General features: G+C 43.8%; 1 protein-coding gene across 1 annotated transcript in view; it reads left to right on the plus strand.

Moving 5' to 3' along the window:
- EML3 (EMAP like 3) overlaps positions 1-13660 on the plus strand; it is a 162649-nt gene that overhangs the window by 22719 nt on the left and 126270 nt on the right. The window contains exon 3 of the mRNA XM_073605302.1: positions 6210-6273. Within this exon, the coding sequence (XP_073461403.1) occupies positions 6210-6273 (64 nt within the window). The remainder of the gene's footprint in view (positions 1-6209; positions 6274-13660) is intronic.

Here is a 13660-nt window from a genome sequence, read left to right on the forward strand (position 1 = left end):
ACTTCACGAGTTGTCGGCTTCCTTCGAGGCGATGACGTCCTGCTCCTCCCACGGACGACCCTGTACCGGGTGTTCCTCCTGGACCTGCGGTTGGTCACCCTTCTTCTTCAGCTGCATACCCGCGACTCAGTGAGTATGATCGTGACCTGATTTGGGGTAGGTCGGGTGACGCTGCCTTATCGGGTCCGCCGGACGAACACATTGTCACGGTCATAAAATCAGTCCTGCCTCGCATTGGGTGTGTCGGGTCCGTCCTGTAGATCGGCCTCTTCCACGTGGCGCTTTGTGGGCGCTTTCGCCTACTGGCACGCACCTTTCATAAAGCTCATTTGTTTAACAGCGGGTGCCGTGAATTGGTATAACCGGCTTCCAGCTGACATTAATCACTCACGCAATTATATGTTCACGTGGGTCTCCAACATTAGCTTTATATATGTTTTTTTTATTTCCATGTATGCCAGCTATGAGTAAGCACTCGTCATGAGTGCAAAAGGCGTCAGCTGATCTATACACTTCTGTGGTAGTGCTTTGTATACTTCTGTGATCCAGCTTTTTATTAATAAAAGCACTTATCATCAGACCGGTGTGCGGCTTCCAGATTTCCTCGTTCTTTTCGGAAGACGTCAAGGATCAAATCTGGCATTGTGAATTTATGGATTTCTCCGTGAGACGATCGACAAATCCCGTCAGGTTGACGTGGCGACCAATGCGAACAATTCAAGCAGCTTCCTCTGACATCCGGGAACTGGTTGCAAGGGTTCTGTTCTTATGCCGGAGTGCTTTACGAGCGTTTTCCGGAGTTCGCTGCATCACTTTCTTGCTATCTTGATCTCATTTGGGGTACCTACAAAGTGTATGGGGGCCAGTGTTGGTTCCATTACGACACCCAGTTTCGCAAAAAAAAAAAAAAAATGGCATCAAGGAAGGAGTTCCGCTTGATTGCCAGGATGGTAGCCTGTGGTTATGGCTTATTTGCCCCCACAGGCCTTCGTCCGTTCAGCCTCCAGCCGGTGTTCCCTCTGGAGCGCCGGATGCCTCCAAAAAGGCCTCTGCTGGGTTTTTTACTGAGAGCCACTGCAAGTGGTACACCGCGTGTCGTTTTAAGCACGAGTGCTCATTTTGCCGGGGCGCTCACCCAGCCAGCTGGTGCTTCCACAAGGGAAAACAACCTCTTTCCCGGCCGGGGGGCCAAGCCTGACATTTCTAAACCAGAGGACCCCAGTGATCATCTCAGAGATGCTTCCCTGGCTAGACCGGTACTCCCCCCCCTTCATAGTGAAGCCTTGATCTTGAGGGACGGTTTAGACCGTGGCTTTTGGATCCCCTTTTACTCCTTCGAATGTGCCGGCACGGCACCTAATTCCATGGGCTGAGCTATTTCTTGTTACTTCCATCTGTTGGGATGCTACTTTCAGGGAAGATATTTTTGACATGGCCCCCCCCCCCCCCATGGGCTGTGCAATACAACTTCAATCTTTGCTGGGTCAATTGGTCTTTACCTTTCCGCGTCACCCGCATGGGACTGGCTTTCTGTAGACGTCTGGCATGGGCCACAAAGGGGGTGGCTGTCCCCCACCATTATATCAGTATCACCAAGCCCATGACTTAGGGGACGTGGCTGCCCTTCCTCCAGTCCTACAACGGCCAGTCATGTCGGTTGCTGGAGGAGGTAATGAACACACAGCTGGAGCTATATACCGATGCAGCAGGTTTCTGTGGTTTTGGTGTTTTTTCCAAGGGGAGTGGTCTGCTGATTGTTGGCCGGCCTCATGGGCCCGCATGGATCTTTTGCGCAATCTTACACAGCTGGAGCGTTTTCTGATTATTGTCGCCATTGAGCTGTGGGGTGAGCGGTTGCACAATCGATAGGTGGGTTTTTTCTGGTCCGATAATATGAGCGTGGTGCAAGTGGTCAGTCAACAGTCTGCCAGATCCCCTCTGGTCATGTCGTTGCTGCGTTTTTGGGTTTTAAAGTGCCTGCAGTTTAACGTTTTCTTAGAGCTAGGCATGTCCCTGGAACTGCTAATGATATTGCCGATGCTCCCTCTCTTTCACAGCTCCATCATTTCCGCGCCCTTGCCCCGTCGCTTCCCCGGAGGGCCTCCCTGTCCGGCCTACTTGCGGAACCTCGTTTTTGAGGTTTGCCAGTCTTCTGGGTGTCGCCTTCCCGTTGGACGTGGGCGTCGTACTGCCGGGTGTGGGACAAAATGGGTTCAGGCGTCGGGTGGTCATTTTTCCATCTCGTCTTCACGGGTAATATGCGTGGTTTTATTTCTTACCTTGTTTATTTACTGCAAGAGGTTCTTCAGGTTGCCACGGTTTTGTTGGCCATGCCTTCTTTGTCCTTCTTGGTTTTCAGCTCCTTGGGTGAGAAGACATCACAAAAGCGTTTCTGACCTGTCGGGGCCTGCGGGGTTGGAGGTGTGCGACTTACTCCCCCGATTCCCGGCGTCCGGTTTCCCTCCCTCTTCTCTCCGGTATCCTTTCCCTGTTGCCGTCTTTTTGTTTCCCCATTTGAGACGCTTCTCTTCTGGATCATGGAAGATTCCTTCATTTATTGGGCCGTGCGTCGGTTCGGAGCTACGGGAAGAACTGGGGGTTTTTACCTATGATCTCGACCGGATCCGCTGGCTTGGGCTTCATGGTTTACGCTGGCCTCGGGTCCTTCCAGAGTGTTTACGCATTCGGTCCCATGTGACTGGCCCCATCATCTTGATTCTTCACGCTGGGGGAATTAGGTGGGTTATACACGTTCTATGTCTTGATCTCTGCCATCAAGCGGGACATTGCTCAATGCTATGCAGTTGACACCAATTTGGTGCCCATCTGGTCGGAAATTGTGCCTCGCCTGCTGTGGGCAAGGGAATTACCTGCTCCCACCCCCACACGGCCAGAACGCTTCCGTCCGAAAGTGAACGCTCAGGTCGCTAAGTTTGTTTGGCAAATAGGGGGGGTTCGTCATCAGTCACAAGGATCTGGAGGGTAATAATAATGATCTGTTGAGACTGGATGGCCTTCACCTTAATGGCATTGGGTTGGATATATTCAATCTTGGCCTGCAGTGAGGTGTGGAACAGGTGCTGGCTGCGGTGGGGCGCACGTCAGTTATTAACTGACGGGCGTTTGGCGGTTTTCTTGACCTTGCCAGCAGTTAAAGTTGCTGTAATGGGCTATGCCCTTGATGGAAAATTGGAAATAGGCTGTCTGTCCAGCACTTATGGTAAGGACAGGCCCCACTTCCCTAATTTGGTTAAGTGCTCACAGTACGACTGTGACTGGTACTGGTTAAATATGTTCACCACTTCCCTCTTTTGGTTAAGTGCTCACAGTACGACTGTGACTGGTACTGGTTAAATATGTTCACATGTTATGTGTTGGAATTTAATAAAGCTGTGGCCTTGCCCTTTCCAACCTAATGGTTGTAAGTGTCTTATTTAATGGAGTGAAGGGCAAGGGTGGTGGGGGATTTTATCCCTTGGTGTTAAGTTAAGTGGGACCTAAGCCCATTGCGCCTCAGCAGTCATGAAGGCCTCTTGAGCCCCCTAGGGAAAGAGAGCCTTGACTGATGGGGGCATGGCTAGGTGTGTAACAAGTGGAACGATTGGTTGGGACATTGGGATGGGATGGGCCTGAGCTCAGGAAATCGTGTGCCCCAGGGAATTCTGGGTCTTTCGGAAGAGTCGTTGGAAGAGCTGCCCACCCTCCCGCCCCCTTTTTTCCTATGTTTGGTATGTCACAGCTTGCTGCGGTTTTCTTGACCTTGCCAGCAGTTAAAGTTGCTGTAATGGGCTATGCCCTTGATGGAAAATTGGAAATAGGCTGTCTGTCCAGCACTTATGGTAAGGACAGGCCCCACTTCCCTAATTTGGTTAAGTGCTCACAGTACGACTGTGACTGGTACTGGTTAAATATGTTCACCACTTCCCTCTTTTGGTTAAGTGCTCACAGTACGACTGTGACTGGTACTGGTTAAATATGTTCACATGTTATGTGTTGGAATTTAATAAAGCTGTGGCCTTGCCCTTTCCAACCTAATGGTTGTAAGTGTCTTATTTAATGGAGTGAAGGGCAAGGGTGGTGGGGGATTTTATCCCTTGGTGTTAAGTTAAGTGGGACCTAAGCCCATTGCGCCTCAGCAGTCATGAAAATATGTTTTAGTTTAAATACACTTAAAATAATTCCTGGTGATCCTGCTCTGAAATTTCTTGTGCAGGCACTTTATAAAGTGAAGATGCTCTGTCCCTGTGTCCCAATTGTTCTTCTGTGTTGCCACCTTGTCACATGGGCTTTCAATGGAGATTACAAGTGTATGTGATGACACTTATTACACACGCATGGTTCACTTGTGTTATCATGTCGAAACTGGTTCTGAGAAATGCCATACAGCCAGTGCAGATGTGTATGTAGACTGGAAGTAGTTATAATGAAACTGCAAAAGATCCACAGTACTGATATGTATGTATAACAAAGAATAAAAAATCTGAATGGGTATTTTATATATTTTTTTAAAATGGCAGTTGTTTATAATATATAATTTTATATATAGCAAACTACCTGTCTTTCAGTTAGGGTTTAAAGACAAGCATAGAAAGCCAGAGATCTCCCTGTGACGGTTGGGTGGGGAGTTATCTAGTTGTCCTTTCATGCATGAATCTACAGAGCATCAGAGCCCACAACCTTCCTTACTCAAATCTGACAACAGTGGATATGCAAATCTTTGAGCCTTCACTTTTCTCAATTGAAGAGATCCATTCACATGGATGTTTTGCTTGAAATCTTGGCCATACACACGTGCAGGGCTTTTTTTCAGGGGGAACTTGGTGGAACTCGGTTCCACCACCTATGGCTCAGACCCTTGGGGGGGGGGGGGGGGGAGGCTGCTGACCACAATCACTTGTAAACACAGAAGTCCATTTTCTGTGTTTACAAGTGACAGCTCTGCACTCTATGTGTAACCCCCTCCCCCCCCCCCCCCCCGAACTCTACACTCTGTATGTAATGCAATCTTGGTATTTAATGCCCCTTTAGGACCCTCCTACTGTTTGTGAAGTTTGACTGACCACACCCACTATTTGATGTGATTTGGAGGGTGTGTGTGGGAGGAGAGGTTTTGGGGGGTCGTGGTTGAGTTCCAGCACCTATTGTTTGAGAAAAAAAGACCTGCACACGTGTAATGAAATCATTGAAGATAAAGTTACCGTGTAATCTACCTCAATAATAGGATCATTAGAGAACTTAGACCCAAGCCAGGTTGGGAGGCATAATCCTTTAGGTGTCCGTTTATGAAGCAGTGATCAGCGGTGATCCCAAGGATCGCCGCTGATCACAGTCCATAAACAGTTTATGAAACAGAGATAATCGGGGGGAGAAGTGTTTGAACACACATGGAGAATCCTCATTGACTGACACAGTAACGGCCAGTTTATGAAGCTGCGATCTCAGCGCTTCACTGGCGATCTGAGTCAGAATTCACCCTCCCTGATTCACCAGCTCAGAGGTGGAGAATCGGGGAGTGAAGAGGAAATCTCGGGGGATCTGAGGGGGAAGGAGGAAGATTTTTAACTTCCTTCTACCTCGTTCAGACCCCCCAACACTGTAACCATGTCCCCCTGTCATATTTATGTGTGTGTGTGTGTGTGTGTATATATATATAATGTGTGTGTGCATACACATGTATATATAATGTGTGTGTGTGTATAAATATGTATATAATGTAGGGGGACTTGTTATTTTTTTTAACATTAACCATGCCGTCTGTCAGTATACTGAGCGGTGATAATTTATCACTACTTAATAAACTGACATCTCGGTGTTTCTGTGAATTTCTGGTACTGTAATCTCGTAAAGTCTCACGACATTCCAGTATCAGGGGCTGTTCTCCACTGTTGGAAGCGTTTGTAGATCACTTCACTCCTCCAAAGGTGAATCGATCTACACCGCTTCATAAACTGGCACACAGAGGAAAGATCTCCTCTGTGAATGCCGGAGAACGAATCAGTGAATAGATTTCACTGCTTCATAAACGGACACCTTAGTGTTTTATGGAATTGAATATATTTTAATGCCATTGGTAATATTGGGTATTTCCTCAGATATATACACTGAATGGGGAATAGGCTCATATAGAGGTATAACCTATTTAAATGGTTAAAAAATTTAAATGTTTTCATGATTTGCCATAACTGATTGTAAATTTAACTGTAAAACAGGTAATTCCAACTCCTCTGTGGTGCAGTCTGTGAAAGATACCATTACACCATCAAAAACCTGCAGGTAACGACACATGTATGCTTTTTATTTGCTATAACAATTAAGGATTGGAGACCTTACATATGTAAAATATCTATGTCTGGAGTCAAATTAAAGCACAATTCAAACAATTCTGATATATAGCAGTTATACAACAGTTTGACCATCTCTGGACATAAACTATTGCATCACATACGTTCTGAACATCATATAGGAAAATTATCCTTAAATACTTATTAAACAGAGATTAAGGGTGTCTTCTAACCTTTACATGTTTTTAATCCTCCCTTCAACTACTACCTAAAAGGTAAATGTGCCAATCTTGCAGGATTCATTTAGGCATCTGGCATGCATTGCTTCTCCTTCTAGATAGCAAAAAAACTTAAATCTGCATATTTCATGTCTGTGAACCCTCGCAGACCCTTTATATAGCAGTGACATTTTTAGCTTTAGAACATCTGATGCTGCTGGGCAGAAGAGGTGACAATGGGCAGATATGGTCAGGGACAGATTCTAATGCCTGGTATACACTATGAGTTTTTTTCATTCAGCCCAGAACTGAGGAGCTCAAGAGGAGGGCTCTGTACTAACTATGCAATGTTATTATAGCAATCTCCATACTGAGCTATTGCGTTCTGACGGGGGGGGGCATGGGCAGATGTTTTTCTGGCATGCCTGTTCTACGGAAGCCGGGCTTCTGTTGGATAGGCTGCCGTACACACGGGCCGAATGTCAGACGGTTTCTGTTGAACTGGCTGATACTGGCTGATATTCGGCTTGTGGGTACCAGGCTTAAGCCACCAGAACAATACAAATAGATGTTTGATGTATGAATTAGCCTTGTATCTCCATTTGGCATAATTTTGTTAACTACTTTACTTCCAGGTGCCAATTTAAAACTGAGCTGGGATAGCAGCTGTTTGTCCCAGTGTCAATTTATAATGGCACCTGAACTCAAAAGACTCTGACTGGTTCCAGCAACAATCAAGTGTTTGTTGAAGTGTCAAGTTGAATACATTTGCTCCTGCATAGTTACATAGTTAAATAGTTACACGTAGGTGAGGTTGAAAAAAGACGCAAGTCCATCAAGTCCAACCTATATGTGCGCGATCCTACTTCAGAGCACTTACTAACAGTGGTCCGTAACAGAGTATTGCCAAACAATACTTTACAAAGTAAGTGGAATAACGTCACGCTTTACATGAAATCACTTTGTATAATCTCTGTGGCAAAGACAAAATTTATTAAACTAAATCTGCTGACAGGGCAGAGCCACATCAAATTCAGAAAGGATCCTGACAAAACTGTTAGGATCCACCGGGCTGCCTGATTAATGGCTGGTACGGCCTTTCAGGGTGCCTTTGAAAGCCTGTGAAGCTTGCCCTCTTCCCAGTCTGGTGCTCCAGTGTACATTAGTGGACCAGAGTGAGGTGCATTGACTGACAGTCACTGTTGTCTGCTGCGAGTTGACTGAAAGCTGATTGATCAGCGGTCAGATGATCACTCAGCTCTTGGTCTTTAGAGCTGGCATGGAACAGCTACAGTATCACATAGATGGAGAGTATGTAGGTTTGTTTTTTCATTCACCCCAAACTTCACCTTTACATGTTAACCAAACAGTTCAACCTTTATCTAAAGTGATAATATTGTGTGGACACGAAACTAAAAAACATACTGCCTAGAATATAAACTATTTACTAACCTATCCCACTGCCTCTGCAGCTGTTCTTCTCTGTATGCACAGAATATAGGCGCCCATAGACAAGCAAGCACCACCTAGCTTGAAAACAGTCAAGATTTAAAAATAGACCAACGTTGGTGGAAAATTATCAGCAGAACAGTGTCTGCGTTCTATCAGATGCAGTTATATCTCCGGTCAAAATTTCTTCAGGAGTGTCAGATGCCTGTTCCCCCCTCTGCACACTATGGTTCCTCCTACTGTCACCACAGGACATGGGGCTGGTGAAAGAAGCCACAGAGCGCAACAAGGAACCACGCATGCACCCCACTGGGAAGCATGCTGGATAATTTTCTATCTCATATATACAAAGGGGAATAGTGACTTTCATACATGGGGCAGGTAAGTATTAAATGGCTTCTTTTCCAGGCAGCATTTATTTCTATTTTTGTGTCCACATGGCAGCGAAGCCGCAGCTGACAGCTCAGCGTGGGATCGGGTCGGATAGGCTTAAAGGTATGTATACTGATTTCTTCTTTACAGGGTTAGATAGGTTAGTGTTAGATCATCAATGTCTGTAGATGTAGAGTTTTTAGTGTTAGGGTGCACTTATCCTTTAAGTCTAAATGTATAATACCCCGAGCCATGATAACATTTAAGTGTTTGTAAACCTTAATAATTAAATTTTATAATAGCATTTCACATATTAACCCTCCAAGGTCACCCTTTAGCAGCACTGTGACCAAACCAAGCATGGAAGCAGCTGGCATGGTCAATTTACATCTCTCAGCTTCTAACCAAAGCTACAGGATGCTGCCTAGATGCACACTTTGCCTATTGTCTGTAGTCAGTCTGGTTGACACGCCCTCTGCCCAGTTCTGCCAGTTTTGATTTACAGAAGCTCCCAGTTGAAGTCTCTATGTCAGAACTAAAACTGAGTGAGGGAAGCATTGAGTGAATGTTGCTAGCACCCACACCCACACCCACACACACCCACACCCACACGCACCCACACACACACGCAGTTTGGAAGAATAACCTATGTAGCCACATGACCACAGATTAAAGGTACAAATTGCTGGAAAGACATACAGTAGTTTTAGCACTAAAATTTATGTGACATAAAACAATATGTTTGAAATAGCTTGGTGTGGTTTGAAACGGTTCTGGGTGTCCAAGCCTCAGAAAACTCTGGTCTTGAATAGGCTAATTAAGCCCAAACCATTATATTACATTTTTGTGGTAAAAAGAAAGACAGGTAAGAAAATGGATGTCATTCATTTTAATAGTCATATGTTATAGTTTAGAAGCATGCTAAATTACATAACACCTTAATTAAACTCTGACCCCCCTCCACAAAGAAATGTCCTCTCTATATCATCATGAAAAAACAGAGAGGTAAAAATCTAAATCTATCTCATTAATTAAATTAATTCTGTTATCTTGCTTCAATTGTCTGTTGCCCCCTTCTGTATGTATCAGAAAATCATGTTCCCTTTTGCTCAAACAGGATAATCCTTGTGTTGGGAAACCGTCATGGCCTTTTAAGACCTTTATGTCCCTGTCTCTCCCCTACCCCAGCTTTCCTTCCAAAATACCCTGGGAATAATTTGAGATCACGCCAAGACAAAGTTGGGCAATAAAAGAGAAAAACTCTGAATGTCTGATCTCATAAAACTAACAAGCTCAGATAATCACATAGTCCTTTATTCCCTCAAAATGAACAACCAAAGACAATAGAATCTTAGCACACACATGACAGACACATGATAGCAACATCAGGCAAGGCAAAGGTCATTGATGCCATTCCACTGGACCTCTAAATTAAAAAAAAAGCTTCCTGAATAAGACTTAGAAAGGCATGAAAGACTTGCTGCCCAAAATATATAAGAATACCCAACAAGCCACACTAAAAGATGGAAGGTACTTAAAAGGAAAAATCAGTTTGTCAGTAAATCAGAAAAATGTAAGACTTATAACAAAGTTGGAATTCCATTTGCCTATATGCACAGCTTCCTAATCTGAATACTACTACTACTGGCCATTATTGCTCCAGCAATACTAAAATAATGTGTACCATATTCTCTTGGGTGTAAACCTAAAAATCATAAACCTTACATGAAAGTTTTCTCAAATCGATATTTGGTATATCAGATTCTCTGTTCATATGCCTCGACTCTGTAAACAGCCTGTCCCCTCTGATTGAGTAAGGAGCACTGCAAATAACTATGTGAGCACTAGTATCAGGAGAGGTATTAGTAATACATTTCAGGGTCCCTGTGAAGCAGTTGGTAAGTGTATGGCACCTGAATTGCAATATTCAGCCGGCTATTCAATGGGACCCAGTCTTTAAGGTGGTGCACATAAGTACAGTCTCTTTAAAGCTCTGCATGCAGTGATTTAAAGCTACTATATGGATGGTCTGTCCCTTTCCTACTCAGTCTACTAGCAGCAGTAAAATCAAACACGCGACTGCTCACTAGTCCCAGGCATGCAACTCCAATCTTGACACTTGACTGTCAGTAATCCTTTTAGCTTCTAGCTCCACCTGCTTGCTAGCTCCCTCTGCTGAGTGGAGGCAGACAGTGTTAGCTAATTCAGCATGACAGTTTGGTGAGAGCACACCAACATAGTGTCCTAGATTGCTCCTGTTACTTAGCCAAGCATCTGGCTACAATTAAAAATCTGTAAATCATACCAAGGAACTGCAAGGTATTCCTCAACCACACTCACTGCAAAATCCTTCCTGCTTATAGCATACATTGAATGCAAGTAACCTCTCCCAAAGATGTCAGTTTTTGAATACTTGACATCAATTCTAATACTTTAATCAATAGCAAGAGCATCTTCAAGAGGGAAACCACTAGATCTGGTGATGGTTAGAGGGATAAGCCTTTTCCATTTTTCAAATTTATCACCATAAAAACATACAGATAAGCAACACACACAAAAGGAAAAAGAAAAAGAAGAGAGTAAAAAACTAGTTCATTTATGCATAGAGCTCTGTTAAAGGAGTAACTGGAAATATTAGATTCAAGATTCCTGGGGCACAGAGGTAACAGAGACCCATACAGACAGTGCAATATAGGAAAGGATCTGGGGTACCCTGTGTTGAATTATGTTAGTTGCTTTCTTTGTGACATCCAGCCAAAAAGGAAGGTCAGAGCCCATAGGCTACTTTAGTATTATATTATTGGAGGCACCCATACTGCAGAGCTGTACCAGATTATCTATAGTTAACAGTAAGTTGTCATCTGCAAATAATAATTTTTATATAAACAATATTGACAGCGTTAACAGCCTTAGACCCTATATATACAATAACCCCCTTGTGCAAAATATATAAACCCTTAACCTTTATAAAGTGCATACAGTACAGTGAAAAAAATGCAACATCATTTAATCATGATCAAATCTGTATAAAGCATATACAGTATCTCACAAAAGTGAGTACACCCCTCACATTTTTGTAAATATTTTATTATATCTTTTCATGTGACAACACTGAAGAAATGACACTTTGCTACAATGTAAAGTAGTGAGTGTACAGCTTGTATAACAGTGTAAATTTTCTGTCCCCTCAAAATAACTCAACACACAGCCATTAATTTCTAAACCGCTAGCAACAAAAGTGAGTACACTCCTAAGTGAAAATGTCCAAATTGGGCCCAATTAGCTATTTTCCCTCCCTGGTGTCATGTAACTCGTTAGTGTTACAAGGTCTCAGGTGTGAATGGGGAGCAGGTGTGTTAAATTTGGTGTTATCGCTCTCACTCTCTCATACTGGTCACTTGAACTTCAACATGGCACCACATGGTACCTCATGGCAAAGAATTGTTTCCCTACATAAAGATGGCCTAGGCTATAAGAAGATTGCCAAGACCCTGAAACTGAGCTGCAGCATGGTGGCCAAGGCCATAAGGCGGTTTAACAGGACAGGTTCCACTCAGAACAGGCCTCGACATGGTCGACCAAAGAAGTTGAGTGCACGTGCTCAGCATCATATACAGAGGTTGTCTTTGGGAAATAGACGTATGAGTGCTGCCAGCATTGCTGCAGAGGTTGAATGGGGTGGGGGGTCAGACTGTCAGTGGTCAGACCATACGCCGCACACTGCATCAAATTGGTCCGAATGGCTGTCGCCCCAGAAGGAAGCAACTTCTAAAGATGATGCACAAGAAAGCCCGCAAACAGTTTTCTGAAGACAAGCAGACTAAGGACATGGATTACTGGAACCCTGTCCTGTGGTCTGATGAGACCAAGATAAACTTATTTGGTTCAGATGGTGTCAAGCGTGTGTGGCGACAATCAGGTGAGGAGTACAAAGACAAGTGTGTCTTGCCTACAGTCAAGCATGGTGGTGGGAGTGTCATGGTTTGGGGCTGCATGAGTGCTGCCAGCACTGGGGAGCTACAGTTCATTGAGGGAACCATAAATGCCAACATGTACTGTGACATTCTAGCAGAGCATGATCCCCTCCCTTTGGAGACTGGGCCGCAGGGCAGGATTCCAACGTGATAACGACCCCATACACACCTCCAAGACGACCACGCCTTGCTAAAGAAGCTGAGGGTAAAGGTGGTGGACTGGCCAACCATGTCTCCAGACCTAAACCCTATTGAACATCTGTGGGGCATCCTCAAATGGAAGGTGGAGGAGCGCAAGGTCTCAAATATCCACCAGCTTCGTGATGTCGTCGTGGAGGTGTAGAAGAGGACTCCAGTGGCAACCTGTGAAGCTCTGGTAAACTCCATGCCCAAGAGGGTTAGGGCAATGCTGGAAAATAATTGTGGCCACATAATATAATCATTGACACTTTGGGTCCAATTTGGACATTTTCACTTAGGGGTGTACAGACTTTTGTTGCCAGAGGTTTAGACAGTAATGGTTGTGTGTTGAGTTATTTTGAGGGGACAGCAAATTTACACTGGTATACAAGCTGTATACTCACTACTTTACATTGTAGCAAAGTGTCATTTCTTCAGTGTGTCACATGAAAAGATATAATAAAATATTTACAAAAATGTATGGGGTGTACTCACTTTTGTGAGATACTTTATATATATATATATATATATAATATATCTGTTGATATAGATAAATATATTTACATCAAGGGACAGCACCAGTGAGTGCGAGTTTATACGTTATGTTTTAATCGCTTTTTAATGAGTATTATATGTTGCGCAATGATGTCTGCATCCTCTTTTCTGTGGTAATTGACCGGGGTGTATGTGAGAGCATTTGCTTAACTGACAGCTGCCTTAGAGAGAGTTCCAGCACAGTTAGAAGTTTTCCCCAGCAAGGTGTATTTGACCACCTTATTTATTTAGAGTGTCCATAAAGGGAGATGGATGGCCATTATCAAGAGAGTGACTTGATCAGGTGGAAGTCACCGAATATTGGATCTAAATCCTATCGTATCCCATGCATCAATCTTTTTTTAAAGTTGCACCAATTTACAAATTGATTGGAACCATTGCACTTTATTTGAAGATATGTGATGAGAATTACATTTTTTTTTTTTTTTTACACATTTGATATAAGTACTTTGGCATTTACTTCTATGCACTTTATATAGATTTTGAATAAGGGGATCATTGCATATATGATTATATGATGTTATACTTTTCGCAGCACTGTATGATATTGGCACTACAGCACTTTGGCATTTTATAATACTATTGATTTTTACCTATATGTGCTTTATAAAGTTTTGCATAAGGGGGTCAT

Source organism: Aquarana catesbeiana, linkage group LG11, assembly GCF_042186555.1.
Source record: "Aquarana catesbeiana isolate 2022-GZ linkage group LG11, ASM4218655v1, whole genome shotgun sequence".
NCBI lineage: Eukaryota > Metazoa > Chordata > Amphibia > Anura > Ranidae > Aquarana > Aquarana catesbeiana.